At 39.6% G+C, this 19740-nt stretch overlaps 1 protein-coding gene across 6 annotated transcripts in view; it reads right to left on the reverse strand.

Moving 5' to 3' along the window:
* Positions 1-19309, reverse strand: part of MAPKAPK5 (MAPK activated protein kinase 5) — a 38491-nt gene extending 19182 nt beyond the window's left edge. For 2 of the 6 annotated variants that reach the window (XM_008525680.2, XM_008525679.2), the window contains exons 1-7: positions 19174-19304; positions 7418-7491; positions 6846-6921; positions 5475-5572; positions 3835-3943; positions 2275-2364; positions 1424-1519 (exon numbers count right to left, since the gene is read on the reverse strand). In XM_008525680.2, coding sequence (XP_008523902.1) covers positions 1424-1519; positions 2275-2364; positions 3835-3943; positions 5475-5572; positions 6846-6921; positions 7418-7491; positions 19174-19209 — 579 coding nt within the window. In that variant the 5' untranslated portion in view covers positions 19210-19304. Of the gene's footprint in view, positions 1-1423; positions 1520-2274; positions 2365-3834; positions 3944-5474; positions 5573-6845; positions 6922-7417; positions 7492-19173 lie in introns of all 6 variants that reach the window. The other 4 variants (XM_070628873.1, XM_070628872.1, XM_070628875.1 and 1 more) reach the window with 2 other exon arrangements.
* Positions 19310-19740: the final 431 nt, after the last annotated feature.

The raw sequence follows: 19740 nt of genomic DNA on the forward strand, positions 1-19740 counted from the left end.
AAAAGGGACTTCGCACATGTGATTAAATTAGGGATCTTGAGATGGGGTTTATCTTGGAGTATCCAGATGGGTCCACTGTAATCACAATAGTCTTTAAAAGAGGGAGGCAAGAGACTCAGAGTCAGAAAGAGAGATTGGAAGACGCTACCCTGCTGGCTTTGAAAATGGAAGAAGAGGCCACAAGCCAAAGGTTGTAGGCAGCCACTAGAAGGAGGAAAAGCAAAGGAATGGATTCTCCCCTAGAGCTTCCAAAAGGAACACAGTCCTGCTGACACCTTGAACCACCACAGACATCTGACGTCCAAAACTATAAGGTAATAAATGCATGCTGCTTTAAGCCAATAAGTTTGTGGCAATTTGTTACAGCAGCAGTAAAAAATTAATACATATGTACAATAAAAAACTTGTATCCAGAATACAATAAAAAATTCTTAGACAAAACCAACAACAACAAAAAAGGACAAAACATCCGTATGCATACTTCACAACAGAATGTTGTACCATCTTTCACAACAGAATGGCAATAAACACATGAAAAAATACTCAACAACAGGAGCTATCAGGAAAATGCTATAATTAAATCCATAATGAAATAACACTACATACCTACCAGAATGACTAAGACTAGAAATACTAACAAACATGAGTTGGCGGTAAGAACATGAAGCAACCATACTGGTGCGTAAAGCATACTTTACTGGCGCATACGTAAAATGGCACAACCATTTTGGAAAAAGATACTACTTAAGAGGGGAAAAATATGTTCCCCCAAACTTGTTAATGAATGTACCTAGCAGCTTTGTTCATAACAGCAAAAAATGGGACACAACCTCAAATGGTCATCAGTCACTGGATGGATAAACAAATACGGCTTAGTCATATGATAGAATACTACTTAGCAATAAAAAGGAACTAACTACTGATACATGCAGCAACATGGACGAATTGTAAAAACACGCTGAGCAAAAGAAGCGAAACACAAAAAGTACAGGAATTCCTTTCTTATGAAATTCTACACAGGCGAAACTAACCAATAATGACAGAAAACAGATCAGTGGTTGTCTGAGGCCAGGGGTTAAGCTGGGAGGAGACTGGCTGCAAAGGCACACAAGACAGCTTTCGAAGTGATGAAAATGTTTTCTATCTTGATTGTGGTGGTGATCATGCAGGAGTATCCATTTGTCAAACCTCATCAAACTACACTTAAAGTAGGAATACTTTATTGTATATAAATCATACCTCAATAAAATTGATTTTAAAAGAATAAAAAGCCTACACCAAATTAAGCAGCCTGTAGGTTTCTGAAGCTGACTTCTCCTCCTCCCATTTGTAATAGATGCCTACTTGTGCTGGAGAACAGAAGAAACAAGAATCTAGAGGCAGCTTGGTGATACATCTTATGGCAGAAACAGCACATGCTTACCTGAGGTGCTACATAATAAGGAGTGAACTGGGGTGTCATCAAGTCACCTTGGTCAATTTTGGCAAATCCAAAGTCACACAACTTCACTGGGGCATCCTGAAATAAAACAAATGGGAGTCATTGCTCCAGAGTTCTCAGTAAACATTAAAGGAAAATCCAGATGCAAGACATGTTACCTTGCACTCTCATGAGTTACTGGCCGAGACCTGAGCCTACGAGTAGCATGTCCTCAGGATTGGAGTCCATGATTCATACTAAGGAATTGTCCTTTGTAATACAGAAGTAAGGAATTTTTACCCACTCATAGTTAGCCTTGTTTTATAACTCGTAAAGGCAGCACTAAAACCAAGAGCTTAGCCAAATGCCCCCCGACTCTATCTATTGGCCCATTATCTCTCATCAGTCCAGGGTGCTGCTTCATTCTTAACATTAGCTTCGTGATAGCCAGAGATACTTATGTGGTGGACATGGTGTCGAGGGTGAGGCTGGAGAGGAAAACACACCTTATCAGGGTTAATAGCAAATACAACTACTGAGTTTCAAGGTCATGTATAACAGCACATATAATAGCATGTAACCCTTCCCAAAGCCCCTCCAAATAACATCCCAAATTTTAAGTCCTACAAATACATGTCAATATCATCCAAAATTATCAATGCCAGGGTATGGTACAATTTCTCTGAGCCTCTAGCAAGGGAACAAGTAGGAAAAGTAAACTGCTTGAAGCACTTTGGTCTAAAGCCTCTTCATGATGGATTCAGAGCACTCTAAAAACATACACACCCACACACCCATTCCTGAACTATATTGAGATCGGCAGCACTAAGATGCAGAAAAGCAAGTCCTCTTACCAAAGAGTTATCCTTGAAGAGCAGGTTTTCAGGCTTGAGGTCTCTATGCGCGATGTTCAACAAGTGACAGTGCTGTAGAGCCAAAGCGATCTGGAAAAGGACAGAATGGAGCAAGCACCTCTTAGAAAAGACAACTCTTTAATGCCTCTGGTTTAGAGAATGCAGGATGTTAAAAAAAATGATCCTTAATTAAGTCAATTAAGACTGTGGTCAGTTTTCAAGTTTAAAGCAGAAATTACATGAGACCTTGTGTACGAAGAAATAGAAATGAACTAAGCTAGTTTAACTGCAACCTGTATTTTGTTAAACAAAAAGAAAAATACAACAGTAAAACAATTCTTTGTCAGAATAAACTGATGGTTAAATCCTGTACGAAATGGGAAAAATGAAATGCTTCCACTTGCGTTCATCTGAGGGGTGACAAACACTGCAGAGAAAACACTGTGCCAGGCAGTCTTCAGCAGGCCTGGGCTCCCCACAGGCAGTGGGCACCGACGCCTGGCTCCAGAGAAAACTGCACTCTCCGGGGAGCTCAACTTCAAGCTCTGCCTTTAAGAAAAACGGAAAGGAGCTGACTGGATTTTCCCACTGATATTCCAGGTTGCTCATCCCACTTGTTAAAATGTTGCCTGTTCAGGTGGATTTGAAGGGTTTTTGTTTTATAAGGAGATTATCAGAGCTCATCCTTTAGTCCTAATATTTGTAAGATACAAGCTGTGGTTTTTTAAATTAAATAGAAAGAACAAATTCTACCCGTTCTTCAACTCTCAGTATGGAATTGTCTTGGTATTCCAAATATTAGTTCCTCCCTACCAGAAAGGAGGCATCAAAAAATGCTTGAGGCTCATGGAAAATTTGGAAGGATTTTCTCTTAAGAATCAATTGGGCTATGCTTCCTGCTTTTCCTTGCCTTTCTTGCTCGGCCTGAAGATAAGCCTTGAAGGTTTAGCTTTTCATCTCCTCAAGAAGTTATTATTTCCAGTTGGATTCCTGGGATTGTTTGTGACATAAATCATGTCTCTAGCAATAAAATGTGATGTCAAAATAGAAAATAACCAGGAATAATCCAGAATTACAAAGACCTATTAAAATACTACAGGATTTTAATAATAATACTGTAGAATACTAAAAATCTGATGAAAGAAAGATGACTCATAAGCAAAAAGTATCTTCTACACAATTGTCTTAGAACATATGTTTCTACCATACAATCTTTCTGGTGGTATCAGCAGCATTTTATCTCAAAGTCCAATAACAGTGCTTAGAAGCTATATGTCTAAAATATTTACAGTCTACAAAAGAGTTCAGATTACCTTCCTACCAGAGTTTATTTAAATCTGATAATAGACAATTGACAACCACTTCAGAAGACAGTCGCCCCCCAAAGTATAAAAGGGGTCACACTTCTCCTGTCAAGGCATCTTTTCTGATTACATAACAAAGCAGGCAATGAGAGATCAAATAGAGCTCTTCTTCAAGCTTTCTTTTATTCCCCCCAATGAAATTGTGCTTGTTAACCAACATTGTTGGCAGTTTGATCGGTACCCGGGGTTAACTTGCCTGCTTTGTTACTTGGCTGGCTTGCTTCTCTGTAAAGTGCCGGTGCTGGCTGATTCTGTGAAATAGCTCTCCCCCTTCCATCATCTCCATTACAATTAAGAGTCGAGCCCTGTTTGAAAGCATTTGATTTTGTTAAGTTAAAAAAAAAAAACTGAAACATCAAGTAGCTAACCTATATACCTCATCTACAAAGCGTGTCACTACTTCCTAAGTCTAGTCCTGCCAAGCCCCTCTGAGTCGGAACCCTTGTCACTACCAACAAGACACTAAAGCTAAGGAATACGTCTGACCTAAAACTTTCTAAGAAGCTAAAATGGGAGTAAAAGAATTAGTTTTGAAGACAATGATCCTTTTGAAGATGCTATACTTATTACTAGATCTTGTTAAAGCGTGACTTGTTAAAGGGTGACTAGAACTTGTTAAAGAGGGGGTGATCTTTTAAGTGATATGTTTTGTATATATATTTTAGGGCAGCTAGACTGAAAGTGAATTGAAAACAGAATATGACTTTGTGTAGGACATGAATTTCAAGTCATGTGGCTGGGTGCTGGGCTGCCCTGGTTCTTCATTCTCGGTGTGTGTGTGTGTGTGTGTGTGTGTGTGTGTGTGTGTGTGTGTGTGTTTGTGCACGCGTCTCTCTCTCTCCACTCCCCACCCCTACTCCGCTAGTATTCCCTGTGAACCAACAGCATGCCCAGCAAGACAGCTGACAGGGTTAGACAGCTACTAAATAAAAGCAAAAATTTTCATGTTGTCTAAAAAAAAATCTAAATTTTATTACCATTCTTTGATATAAATGCTTCCAGCTTCCATCCAAATGCTTTCACCAACAGAGCACAGTTCTAAGAAATAATTATTTGATTTCCCATTTGTTTTTACATATCCATCTTCTTTCTCCACCTGGAAAACTTCTACCCATCGCCTTCAAGTCTTAGCCCCCACATAACTGCTCTGTGAGACATCTCGCCTCCCCAGCCTACAGTTAGCAGCTCTCCTCCTTTGTAAGCTCAAAATATTTCATGGACGTCTCTCCTTGGTGCCTATCACAATGCTCTGATGATAGATTTACATCTCAGTCCCCTCAACAGAAACCATACCTTATTTAATTTTGAATTCCCTGGAAGAGACTTAAAATGCCACCCAATGGGCTTACCAAACACTTGGCAGCTAAAAGAATAATGTTGGTTTCATCCTTTAAAAGGAACGTCAGACTAACCAAGTAGGGCTTTTTGCCATATCAACCTCTAAGACATTGCCTAGAATATTTAGTCCCCTTTCACTAATTTGAAATGGAATCTGTCTTAATTCCACATTACATGCTTTTTTTTAAAAAAAAGAGAAAGTAATCACAATAATCAGGGGGCCAAGAGAGTAGGTGGGGTTTAGATGAAACAAGACTGGCAGTGAGTCGATACTGTTGAGGTTGGGCGATGGGTGCTTGGGGATTCATTACATACTTCTGGCTGCTTTTACAAATGTCTGAAATTTTCCAAAATAAAAAGTAAAGGACAGAAGAGGGGCAGGGAAGGAGAGAAAGGGGTGGGGAGAGAAAGAGAGGGCACAAGGAGAGGAAGACCCCACTACACCTTGGCCTAAATGTGGAGAGGTGGGCATGTGATGATGACCCCGTGTGGTCTTACCTGGGGCTGGACTCATGAGGAAACTGTACACTGTTAGCAAACACTTCAATAATTTGAACTATATTTGAGTGTGTGGCACACATCATGTGCAGACGTACCTTAAAAAGAGCAGAGGAAATGTTTCTGTACATAGGGGACGCCAACATTTTCTCTCCAAACTTCCCCCAAAAAACTGACCACACTAGGCACAGGGGATAAACTATTACAGTAAAAAAACTTTATCACCTGGAATGATGTAAAAAAAAAAAAAGTTTTCATACATAGATTATCTCCTTAATGCTGTTTCCATGAATAAAATCTCACCAAGAAATTTACTTTCTACTGTCCTATCTATTAGCAAATGAAAAATTTCACAAATAATTCATTTTATTTCAGAAATTATTCATATATCTCTAAGCAAAAGAATTACTCATTCACTGCACATTACTAACATGTCATCACCACATCCAGATCATTTAACACAAAGGTGTATATATATATTTATGTGTGAGAAAGACTGGCCCTGAGCTAACATCTGTTGCCAATCCTTTTTTTTTTTTTTTTTTTGGTGAGGAAGATTGTCCCTGAGCTAACATCGGTGCCCATCTTCCTCTATTTTGTATGTGGGATGCCACCACAGCATGGCTTGACAAGCAGTGTGTAGGTCTGTGCCAGGATCCAACCTGGCAAACCCCAGGATACCCCAGGCCGCAGAGGTGGAACCTGCAAACTTAATGGCTATGCCACTGGGGGGCCCTGAAGGTCTATTTTTAAAAACTGGAATCAGGGAGCTGGCCCCGTGGCCAAGTGGTTAAGTTTGCATGCTTCACTTCTGTGGCCCAGGGTTTCACCTGTTCAGATCCTGGGTGCAAACATGGCACTGCTCATCAAGCCATGCTGAGGCGGCATCCCACCTGCCACAACTAGAAGGACCAACAGCTAAAAATATACAACTATGTACTTGGGGTCTTTGGGGAGAAAAAGGAAAAAAATAAAATCTTTACAAACTAGAATTTCACATCCTCTGAGCCCTCCTGAAGCACACTTTCAAGACGCTCTTCACCACACCCTTCTTCGTCCTCTTTTATCTCCACTCTTCTAGGACCTTTTCCAATAAGCAAAAGCTGAAGCAAACTGAATACTTCAGGGTACAGGAATCACATTGATTGAAAAAGAGCAGGAGGTGGTTGAAGGGAAACAAGATTCTACCAACAGCCTTTGGGACTGCTGGATATGAGACTGCTTTATGATGATAACTTGAAAAGGGAAAAGGGAGAAGTATGGACATAAAATTCTTGGTGCATCTCTGCATTCTCTTCAGGAAGCTGCCTTACTTATTAATTCTTAGGCATTTCAAATATTTGAGCAAGTCAAGGCAATAAAGGACCATACCTCATTTCTTGCTTTTGGACGATCAAAAAGAATTTTCAGTGCAAACCGTTCTTGGGTAGATTTCTTCACACAGACTCTAGATTTGAAGGAAAAATAAAATCAATCAGAAATCATCTATATTACAGTGAAAACTAATTTAACAAATTTGTTCTCTGACATTTGTACTTCTAATCAAGAATATATCCAGGTGCATCAGAACACACTTGCCTCCAGGGCTAGCAGGTGGAGAGGCAGAGAAGCAGCTCACCCACGTTTCACAGGCCTCAGCTCCTGAGCCATGTGAAATCAACAGGAGGCTGGCCAAGAGGAAAATAATGCCTCTGCTGGCTACAGGCAACTCTCACAGTGGCCCCACAGTATCGACATCTTAAATGATTCTATCACAGACCACGTTGACTTGGTCACTTAAATGTATTTCTAAATGGATGAGAAAAAGCCTAACATAAATACCTCCACTTGCTAAATTTAGGCTAGTTTACAAATCTGGCACACCTGATGCTTCTAATTTAAGATGAATTTCAAATGGCCCTTTTCAGAGCAATTTTGTCATAGTTTGCACATGGGTCTCTTACCTAACTGGACCACTAATTCCAGCTCCCAGCTTCTGAGTCCAATTGATATTGTATTCCTCTAAAATGGAGGTTTCCTATTAAAATAAAAAAGGGAGGGGGCAGAGAATAATCCTCCAATTAAAAAGCTGAACAGGAGCCAGTCCCGTAGGCAAGTGGTTAAAGTTCCGCACCCTCCACTTCAGCTGCCCTGGTTTGCGGGTTTGGATCTCAGGCAAGGACCTAGCCCATTTGTCAGCAAGGCTGTGGCAGTGACCGATATACAAAATAGACGAAGACTGGCACAGATGTTAGCTCAGAGCTAATCTTCTTCAAGCAAAAAAAGAGAAGTGGCAGCAGATGTTAGCTCAGGGCAAATCTTCCTCAGCTAAAAAAAAAGCCAAATAATTAAGCAGAGGTGGTACATGAGAAGAATTTATTCCTCAACATCTCATTTTCTGAGACAATCTGATAAGCAGAGCTTTATGTTCTGTAGGGCTTTATAATTAGATATTTTGTCTTAAGTGACTAGGTTAGGGATTGTTTTTTAACAAGAGGGATAGCAAAAACTTAGAATAAAAAGAAATTATTCAGCTCATCTACAAGGTCCATTTGAGTAAACACTCAATGTGGGGGTTTTATTTGGTTTTTCTTTTTTTTTGGAGTGTAGGGGGAAGATATTCTTTCAAGATGCTTTATTACTAAATACTTATTTGCTAAAATGATAAAGTGTGTTTTCTAGATTTCAGAAAGACTGGTCTGATATATGCTGCTATGATATAGAGGCCTATATCCTTGAATAAGTTGATCAAATTGTTGGAATAACTGAATAAATTGAGACTTAAAGGTTCAAACAAAATAGTTAATTTATCGAATTTTCAACAGCACCACTTTGAGTACAAAGATGTTGTCGCATTCATTGTGTAACTCTATTTTCTATAGTTTTTAATAGCTTTCAATAGTTCCAGATAGAGCCTCTACAGTTTAGTGAAAGTTTTTATGGAATGCCTATCTAGTCATTGTATGTTGAGCTTCTGTTGCCATATGTTTTTAGGCAAGAAACTATATATTTCAATTGTGGTAAGCTAAAATTCATTTTTCAGAGTTCCACAGGTAGAACAGGAAACCACCTGCAGACCTTAAGAAATTAGGCCAAAACTCATGAGACTTTCAAATTGTTTTGTTGCAATGAAAATCTGATAGACCATATTTAGCACTAGAATTCTGATTCCTAGTGTATGAGAACAGGATATTTGTCCATGTAACACACACTCACTGAGCAGTTACTATATGCCAGACAACAGACTAAGTTCAGAGAGAAAAACAGAGCTTCTGCCCAATGAATATGCAAGTGTATAAAACAAACTTAGTACTCATCTCCACACCTTTCTGCTGCCCAGTTCTTGATAAAGGTTCTCATCATATAGTAAGTGCTCAATAACTGTGGAATGAATGACTAGAAAGGTGGACTAAAGCCGATGATGGAGTGATACTGATATTGACTTGGGAGAGACCAGCAAGATCATCACACAAACTCACTTCTGAAAAACTGTCCATCGGAGTTAAGGAGCTTGTCAAGGTTACACAGTGAGTTACAAGCACTAACGAGACTAGAACCCATGGCTTTGGCCTCCTCTCCAGCACCATTGCAGCTATCAAGGGCAGCTGCCCAGGTTCTGGCATTGAAGAAGATTAGGGACGAATCTTGCCCAATCGGGGAGGTCCCCAGGCTCTGTCTCCACTCACCACCTCCTAAACAGAACTCAAACCTACTCATTTAACCTGTCTACCTCCTTCATGTTTCCACTGCATGGCCTGTTGGATTTAGAAGTGTCTGAGAAGATGGAGAGGAATACAGGATTGGGAAAGAGGGAGTTGGAGCATAATCTAAGCTTCATGGTAGAGGAAAATCATTTGCCAAAGCCCTCCTCTCCTCAACTCTAATGAAAACATACTCTCATAGAAGACTCAATGGAAAACAGAGATTTGTTCTATGGAATTATTTGTTATAATCATATCAAATGACTGTTCATATGCTCAGTTCCTGAGATGTGAAAATAACCTCAGACCAAATTCTTCACTGTACTGGTGCTTATTAAGATGGTAATCTACCTGATAGACAGCCAAGACAGTTCGACTTGTAGAGGCTCTGACTGGAGTTTTGACACCTGGCTTTGCAGAAGGTGAGAGAAGTACTAACAGACCTCTCCACAGCCCTGATTTCTGAACCCCATTTTTCCTACACCTCTTGTCCTCTTTCTCAGTTGTAATTCCTGCACCTTTGTTGATGGCACTATAAACACTAACCAGTGCTAAGGCTTCACTAAGCCCAGCTGGGCAAAAGAAGTAACACTCTCACATTGTTGACTCTTCTATGTGTAGATGGCATGTTTTCTCACATATTTTAATGACAAAGGAGAAGGTAGGAAGGCATGGGTCAATTAAAACACTTACTAGAGGAAATTATGAACCACTTCAAAGGCATCAATGACACACACATTGACTGGGTTCTGCTAAAGAAATATACACATTGCCTTAAATTAATAAGGATATAGACACATGGAATGAATTCTTGAGAATCCTTCTAAAGCAGGGAGCCACAAGTTACAACCTACAGGCAAATCTATCCATTGCCTATTTTTGTAAATAATAATACTAACAAAATAATAAGTAAATAAAATAAATATATTTATAATATAAAAATAATATAGCAAAAAATTTACTGTATTAGAAAGAGCCAACTATATGCTGTCTATAAGAGACATACTTTAGATTCAAAGATGCAAACAAGTTAAAAATAAAAGGATTTCAACATATAGTTGTGGGAAAACTAGATATCCACATACATGCAAGAGAATGAAGTTGAACCCTTACTTAACACCATATACAAAAATTGACTCAAAATGGACCAAAGACCTAAATGTAAGACCTAAAACAATAAAACTCTTAGAAGAAAACATAGGGCAAGAGTTTCACAACATTGGATTTGACAATGATTTCTTGGATATGACACCAAAGGCACAGGCAACAAAAGAAAAAATAGACAAAATGGACTTCCCATGAAAATTTTAAAATTTTGTGCAACACTGTGAAAAGGCAGAATGGGAGGAAATATTTGCAAATCATATACCTGATAAGGGATTAATATCCAGAGTATATAGAGAACTCCTAAAACTCAACAACAAAACCCCCAATCAACCCAATTAAAAAAATGGACAAAGGACTCGAATAAACATTTCTCCAAAGACAAATCAATGGCCAATAAGCACATGAAAAGATGCTCAGCATCACTAATCATGAAGAAAATGTAAATCAAAACTCCAATGGGATACCATCTCACACCCATTAGGATGGCTACTATCAAGAAAACAGAAAATAACAAGTGTTGGAGAGGATGTAGAGAAATTGGAACCCTGTGCACTGTTGGTGGGAACGTACAGCCGTCGTGGAATATAGCATGGTGCTTCCTCAAAAACATTAAAAATAGAATTACTATATGATCCAGCAATTCCACTTCTGGGTATACACCCCAAAAGAACTGAAAGAGGGTCTTGAAGAGATATTTGTACAACCACGTTCACAGCAGCAATATTCACAAACATGACAAACGAATGGATGAGCAAAATCTGGTGTATACATGCAACAGAATATTTATTATTCAGCCTTAAAAAGGGAGGAAATGCTACAATATGGATGAACCTTGAAAACATTATGCTAAGTGAAATAAGCCAGTTACAAAAAGACAGGTACCATATGATTCCACTTATTTGAGGTACTTACAGTAGTCAAAATCATAGAGACAGAAAGTAGAATGGTGGATACTAGGGGCTGGGGGGAAGGAGGCAATGAGGAGTACTGCTTAATGGGTACAGAGTTTCAGTGTTACAAAATGAAAAGAGTTATAGAGATGGATGGTTGGTGATGGTAGCACAACATTATGAATATATTTAAGCACACTGAAGTATACACTTAAAAATGGTTAAGATGGGGGGCTGGCCCCGTGGCCGAGTGGTTAAGTTCGTGCGCTCCGCTGCACGTGGTCCAGTGTTTCGTTGGTTCGGATCCTGGGCGTGGACATGGCACTGCTCATCAAGCCACGCTGAGGCAGCATCCCACATGCCACAACTGGAAGGACCCACAACGAAGAATATACAGCTATGTACTGGGGGGCTTTGGGGAGAAAAAGGAAAAATAAAATCTAAAAAAAAAAAAAAAAAAATGGTTAAGATGGGGGGCTGGCCCCGTGGCCGAGTGGTTAAGTTCGCGCGCTCCGCTGCAGGCAGCCCAGTGTTTCGTTGGTTCGAATCCTGGGCGCGGACATAGCACTGCTCATCAAACCACGCTGAGGCAGCATCCCACATGCCACAACTAGAAGGACCCACAACGAAGAATATACAACTATGTACTGGGGGGCTTTGGGGAGAAAAAGGAAAACAATAAAACCTTAAAAAAAAAAATGGTTAAGATGGTAAATTTTATGTTATATGTATTTTAGTACAATAAATAAAAAGAAAAAAAATAAGAGAATGGAAAAAGATATACCACGAGTAAACGTAAGAGAGCTGGAGTAGCTACACTGACAACAGACATAGACTTTAAAAGATGTTAACAGAGAGAGGCACTTTTTATAATGCTAAAAAGGTCAATTCGTCAGGAAGATATGATCATTATAAACCTATATTGCTTCCACCTAGCAAGAGTCCAAAAATACGTGAAGTAAAAATTGACAAAATTTAAGAGGAAAATAGACAATTCAAAAATAATAGTTGTACCTTTCAGTACCCCCACTCTCAAGAGAAAGAAAAACTAGACAGAAAATCACTAAGGATATAGGAGACAACACTTTCAACCAACCTCACCTAAATGACATCTATAAAACGCTCCATCCAACAATGGGGGAGTATACATTTTTCCCAAGCACACATAGAATATTCTCCAGAACAAACCATATGCTAGATCATAAGTCTCAAAAAATTTTTAAAAATTATATAAAGTTTTCTAACCACAATGGAATTAAGCTATAAAGCAACACAAGGAAATTGACAAATATTTAGAAAGTAAGTAACACCCCTCTAAATAACCAATGGGCCAAAGAAGAAATAACAAGAGAAATTAAAAAATATTTTGATCTGAATGAAAATGAAAACACAATACGCCAAAATTTAGGAGATGTAGCTAAAGCAGTGTTTGGATAGAAATTTATAGCTATAAAAGCCTACACAAGAAAGGAAGATCACAAATCAATAACCTAAGCTTCTACCTTTAAAAACTAAAGAAAGAACAAACTATACCCAAAGCAAGCAGAAAAAGAATTAATAAAAAACTAGTGCAGAATCAGTAAAATAGAAAACAGAAAATAGAGAAAAATCAATGAAAACCAAAAGTTGATTCTTTGAAAGCTCAACTGAGAAAGAGAAAAAATACAAATTATTAATCTTAGAAATGAAAGAAGTGACATCACAATTGACCTTAGAGGAATCAAAGCACTGAGTATAAGGGAATGCCATAAACAACTTTCTGCCAACAAATTAGGCTACTGGATGATATGGACAAATGCCTAGAAAGACATAAATTACCAAAACTGACTCAAGAAGAAATAGAAAATCTGAACAGATCTATAACAAGTAAAGAAACTGAGTTGACAAACGAAAATCTTCCCACAAAGCAAAGTCTAGGCCCACATGGCTTCTGCAGTGAATTCTACCAAATATTTAAAGCAGAGTTTCTCAACCTCAGCATCACTGACATTTTGAACCAGTTAGTTCTTTGTTGTAAGGTTGTCCTGTGCTTTGGTAAGATGTTCAGCCGCATTCCTGTCCTATACCCACTAGATGCCAGAAACATCCTCTACCAGTATTGACAACCAAAAATTTCTCCAAACACTGCCAAATGTCTCATGAGAGGCGAAAATCACTACCTACTGAGAACGATTGATTTAACAAAATAATACCAATCCTCTACAAGTTCTTCCAGGAAACAGAAGAGGGTATACTTCCCGACTCATTCTATAAAGCCAGTAGTACCATTATACCAAAGCTAGACAAGGGCATCACAAGAAAACTACAGACCTATATCGCTCATGAATACTGATGCAAAATCCTTAACAAAATTATTAGCAAACTGAATACAGAAACATATAAGAATGATTTTACATCAGATTAAGTGCGGCTTATAACAAGAACGCAAGATTGGTTTACTATCTGAAAATCAATTAACTATACAGACGGTCCCCAACTTACCATGGTTCAACTTAAGACTTTTCAACTTTACAATGGTGCAAAAACAATATGCATTCAGTAGAAACCATACTTCAAATTTTGAATTTTGATCTTTTCCTAGGCTAGTGATATGCGGTACAATACTCTCTTGTGATGCTGGGCAGCAGCAGCAAGCCACAGCCCCCAGTCAGCTATGCAATCACAAGGGTAAAATGATACACTTACAACTCTTCTGTACCCACACAACCATTCTGTTTTTCACTTTCAGTACAATATTCAATAAATTACATGAGATATTCAACACTTTATTAGAAAACAGGCTTTGTGTTAGATACTTTTGCTCAACTGTAGCATGTTTAAGGCAGGCTAGGTTAAGCTATGATGTTCAGTAGGTTAGGTGTGTTAAATGCATTTTCAACTTACAATATTTTCAACTTATGAAGGATTTATTGGGATGTAACCCTATTGTAAGATGAGGAAGATCTGTATATCACATTAAGAATAAAGAACAAACACCATTCGATCAACTCAACAGATGCAGAAAAAACATTTAACAAAAACTTAACACCTATTCCTGATTAAAAAAACTCTCAGCAAACAAGGAATGGAAGGAAACTCCTCAATTTGACAGAGATTATCTACAAAAAAACTTAGTGGTAAGTATTTAAATGCTTTCCCTTTGAGATCAGGAACAAGGAAACATGTCCACTTTTGCCACGTTCATTCAACACTATACCTGAGGCTCTACCCATGGAATAAGGCAAGAAAAAGAAATTAAAAGCACACATACTGTAAAGGAATGAGTAAAACTGTATTTGCTGAAGACAGGATTTTTATATGCAGAAAATCCTAAAGAACCTACAAAAAAAACTAGAATAAGCAAATGTAGTAAAGATGCAGAATACAAAATTAGAATACAGAAATCAACTGTATTTCTATACACTAGCAAGAAACAATCCAAAAACTTGAAATTAAGAAAACAAAAATTCCATTCTTAATGGCATCAAAAATAAAATATTTAGAAATTTATCAAAAGAAGTGCAAGATCTGTACACCAAAAACTACAAACACATTGCTAAGAGAAATGAGAGAAGCCCTAAAGAAATGGAGAGGTACACCACGTTCATGGATTAGAAGATAATATTAAGATGGCAAATTGTTCCCAAATTGACCCATAGATTCAATGGAATTGGTCAAATTCTCAGCACACTTTTTTGTAGAAATTGATAAGCTTATTCTAAAATGTATTGGGAAATACAAAAACTTCTCCAACTTAATGGCCAACTTAATTTTGAAAAAGAAGAACCAAGTTGGTTCTCACACTATCCAATTTGAAAATTACTATAAAGCTTCAGTAATCAAATCAGTGTGGTACTGGCATAAGGACAGTCATATTGATCAATGGAACATAAGAGAGAATCCAGAAATAAACTCGCACACTTACGATCAACTGATTTTCAAGAAAGGTACCAAAGTAATTCAATGGACAAAAGACAGTGTTTGGAACAAATGGTCCTGGAACAACTGGATATCCACAGTAAAGACAAACGAACAAAACCTTGGACCTTTACGTCATACCAAACACAAAAGTTAACTCAAAATGCACATTAGACCTAAATGAAAGTACTAAAACTATAACACCTCTGGAAGAAACACAGGAGAAAAATCTTGTGACCTTTTAGATTAGACAAAGATTTCTTAGCTTGGACACCATAAGCACAATCCATAAAAGAAAAAAATTTGATAAATGACTTCATCAAAATTAAAACCTTTTGCTTTTCAAAAGACACCATTAAAAAAGATAAGCCATAGACTGGGAAAAAAATTTGTAGATCATATACCTGATAAATGACTTTTATTCAGAGTTTACAAAGAACTCCTACAACTCAATAATAAGACAAACAACTCAATTTAAAAATGGGCAAAAGATTTTTATACAGTTCACCAGAAAAAAATACACAAAGGGCAAAGAAGCACATGAAAAGATGCTCAAGATCACTAGAATTAGTTCTTTTACTCAGAGTATATAAAGAACTCTTACAACTCAATAAGACAACCCTATTTTAAAATGGGCAAAAGATTTTAATAGCTACTTCACCAGAAAAGATACAGGAATGGCAAATAAGCACATGAAAAGATGCCCAAAGGCATCAGTCATTAGGGAAATGCAAATTAAAACTGCAGTGAGATACCACTACACAACCAGTAGAATGGCTAAGGTAGAAAGGCTGACAATACCAAATATTTGCGAGGAGGGTAAAAAAACAAAAACGAGAACCCTCAAACACTACTGGTGGGAACGAATAATGGTAAAGCTACTTTGGAAAAGTTTCGCAGTTTCTTAAAAAGTTGAACATAAACTTACCATACTACCCAGTAATGCCACACCTAGGTATTTGCCCAAAAGAAATTAAAATATATATTCACACAAAAACTTGTATGGACAAATTTTATTTATCATTTTATTCATAATAGCTAAAAACTGGAAACATTCTAAATGTCCACCAACTGGGGATGGATAGACAATAAAAAGATTACTCAATAACAAAAAGGAATGAACTACTGATGCATGTACTAACACGGATGAATCCCAAAAGTAGTATGATACGTTAAAGAACCCAAACACAGAACACTGCATGTTATACAACTTCTGTAATCTGGAATTTCTAGAGAAGGCAAAACTATAGTGGCAGAAAGCAGATCGGTGGTTGTCTGGGGTGGGGAATGGGAGTAGAGGCTGACTACAAAGAGGCAGAAGGAACTTTCTAGGCAAGATGGAAATATTCTAAAACTGGATTGTGATGATAGTTGCGCAGCTCTATAAATTTACAAAAAATTATTGAATTATACACTTACATTGGGTGAATTTTATGGTATGTAAATTATACTGCAATTTTTAATAATTTTTTTCAACTAAGGAAATGAATTTTCACTAAGTTCATCAAATATTAAAAACTCTGCCATATAAAACAGAAGACAAATATGTAAAATAATCTTTAATCCCAAATACTCATTCCCCAGGTTTAGCTAAGTGTTTTGAGTATAGTGAAGTCATGAGGCTAAGGGAGCAGAGACAGAAATGAGAAGACAGAGCCTACGGTTGGAGTCACTTGGCCCTATCCTAATACCTTTAATAGTAACAGGAGGAGATCTGAAAGTCCAATCAGCCCGCTCTCAGGTAGTCAGGCAGCAGGAGGTTAAGTGCTGTGGTTACAGCCCAGGAAAACAGCTTTTCCAACTGAATGCTAGAGATCTCAGTTCTCACCATTTGAGCGACAGCCTCAAAAAAGCAAAACAATGAATACAACGCAATGCCACAAACCAAAAGTTTTATTTGATGGGATGCGGCTTGCTTCCAAGGGAGCACATCCTAGTCAGTACTGGTTGTCAAATCAGATATTTTCAACTCCTCTAATTTGTATTGGTGAGAAACACCCAAATAAGTAGGAAGATTCATAATCAGCTATCAAGCATGTGAAGAAAAGCAAAAAAAGAAAAAAAAAAAAAAACTTAAGAAAATTAGGTTGGACAACAGTGACCAAGTGAAGAAAAGTACCACTCTTTCTAAACCACTGTTAATTTGCTACGTGCTAATATTCATTGAGCTCTTACTAAATGTTCGGTCCTGTTGTAGCACATTTAGATATATTTGCTCATTACATCCTCAAAAAAAATCCTATGAGCTGGGGAGTGTGTTCATACCCCTTTCATGGATGAGCACACTTAAGGACAGAGAAGTGAAGTGACTCACTTAAGGACACAGCTAATGAATGGCATGGCTGAGATTTCAACCCATTAGTCTACCCAGAGAAACTATTGTAACTACTAATTAACACTGCCTCCCCATTCATGTATTTGCCCACCAGAACTATGTCCCTCTTCTGCTCAAAACTTCCCAGAGTTCCCCTGCTACTCAGGGTCAAGGCCAAAGTTCTTACAATGGTCTACAAGGCTCTATGTGCTCTGGCTTCCCATTACCTAACATATTCTACACTGACCCACTGCATTCCAGCCACCTTGCTATTCCTGGATCACACAAGACCTCCACCTACCTCAGGGCCTTTGTACTTGCTGTTCCCTCTGCCTATAATATTCTTCTCTGAGACAGTGGAGGTTTGCTCCCTCATTCTCTTCAGAGCTCTACACAAATGTCACCGCCTCAGAGAAGACTTCCCTGACTACCCTTCCTAAACTAATAGTCCCAACCCTTTTTATACTTAATTATAACCACCTGGGAATGTTTATTACCTAATTCCACCACCTAGAATATAAGCTCCATGACAGCAGGAACATCTAGGAGTCTGGCTTTGCACCACTAGTGCCTAAGATGGCACTTAGCACAAAGCACACAAACTTGTATTTAAAAATCTGCCACATATGCTTTAATTCACAACCCAGTCATATAACTTTAGGCAACAATTCATGACCCTGCACCAATAAAATCCAAACCAAAAGGAAAAAGTGGATATATCACAGCAGTATTTTAGAACTTTTATTTCTATTATTTAAAATTTGATCTTCCTTAATGTGTATGTTATATTTTGATGCCTCCTTTAAAAGGTGAAGTTTCTTTGGAATGACTGATGATTTCTATAAACTTCACTACCCAAGTGTAAGTTCTTAATTAGTTACTGATAATAGTGATTGTGTCTTGAATGGGAAAATAACTCCAAGTTGCCAATGGATGCCTGTCCCCCAAGGGAAAATTAAATTCTTAAATGCACCGAGGCGACTTCACACTGCGAGATAACTAAACACATATCAAACTTCAAGCTTCAGTGTTCAATTTACATCAGACTCTAATTTCCTAGCTACAGCTAACTTCCTGGCTCTTAGTGCCTTAGCGCCTCAAAGTATACCTGGTAAAAAAAAAAAAAAAAAAAAAAAAAGGAGTAAAAAACAGGTTTTAGAACACTTGTCATTTTATTTGGGTCATTTTAGAACACACATATTTGCTTTTCTTTTGGTTAACAGAGCAGCAAATCACAGGACACAGTTAGCTCTCCCTAAATAAACTCAATGTTGCCTGGGAGAGGGAAGCGGCAAGAGGAAAAGGGAAGGGGAACACACGGAAAAGTGAGAACAACCTATTTGCCAAAAGACAAGTTTTGTAAGAAGGTGAACCACCTCCCGAAACTGCACATTTCCAGGAGGCTGGTTTCAAACAAATGGGGAGCGATGGGTAAAGTCCAATTCTCCCAGTGCTGTTGCAGCACACCATCCGGACGCAAGTGCTGGCGGCACTTGGGGAGTGATCCAAGGTGGAGCAGCAGGGCCCTCTGCGTCCCACTCACATCAAGTACCTCCAGCCCACTCACCTTCCGTTCTAGCTAAACGCAAGCACCTCCCACTTTAACCAGGGAAGTCGGAGGGAGTCGGACATCCCGCACTACACAGACCCTTCGCCCCAGGGCTGTGAAACGCAGTCCGCGGAATCCGGGGAAGACCGAAACCCGGGAGTCGCCGGACTCTCTCACTGAAGTTCTCTCCGCTTTCTGAGGCTGGAGTCGAGAGGAATGCCACAAGGACAAAGCGGGGAGGAAGGGGGCATCTCCCCCTTACCTTGATGGCCTTCTCCATGTCGCTCTCCTCAGACATGCTCCGAGAGGTCCCTACGGCCGGGAGCGGCGGAGGCTGCGCAGCTGCCCGGTCCCACCGCGGCCGAAGGAGCAAGGGGCTCGGCGCTTGGGCCCCTGGGCCTCGGGAAGACAGGCAGCCGCCGCCCCCGGGGACCGGCGGGGATGAGGGCCCCGGCGCCGGCTCGGCTTCGGCGGGCGGCTTTAGGCTGGCGGCGGCGGCGGCAGCCCCCGGGGACGAGCCTTTGTGTTGGGCCCCGCGCGGCCGCCTCCCGGCCTCATCCCCGGCGGGGGAGGCAGGCTCCCGGGGCAGGGCGAGGCAGGGAGGGCCCCGGTCCGGGGCGCTGTGCAAGGGCCTCGCGGGGCCGCCGCTTAGGCCCGGGCTCGCCAGGTCCTGAGGAGGAGCCTGCGCCTCCGTCTCCGCCGCCGGCACCGCCGCGAAGCCGAAACCGAGCCCGCCGCCGCCGCTGCTGCTCCCGCTGCCGCTTCAGCGCCACACATCGCCGGGACACCCGCGCCGGGTAGCCCCGCCGGCCGCCCGCCCGCCCGCCGG

The sequence above is a fragment of the Equus przewalskii genome, chromosome 7, assembly GCF_037783145.1.
Source record: "Equus przewalskii isolate Varuska chromosome 7, EquPr2, whole genome shotgun sequence".
Classification (NCBI taxonomy): Eukaryota; Metazoa; Chordata; class Mammalia; order Perissodactyla; family Equidae; genus Equus; species Equus przewalskii.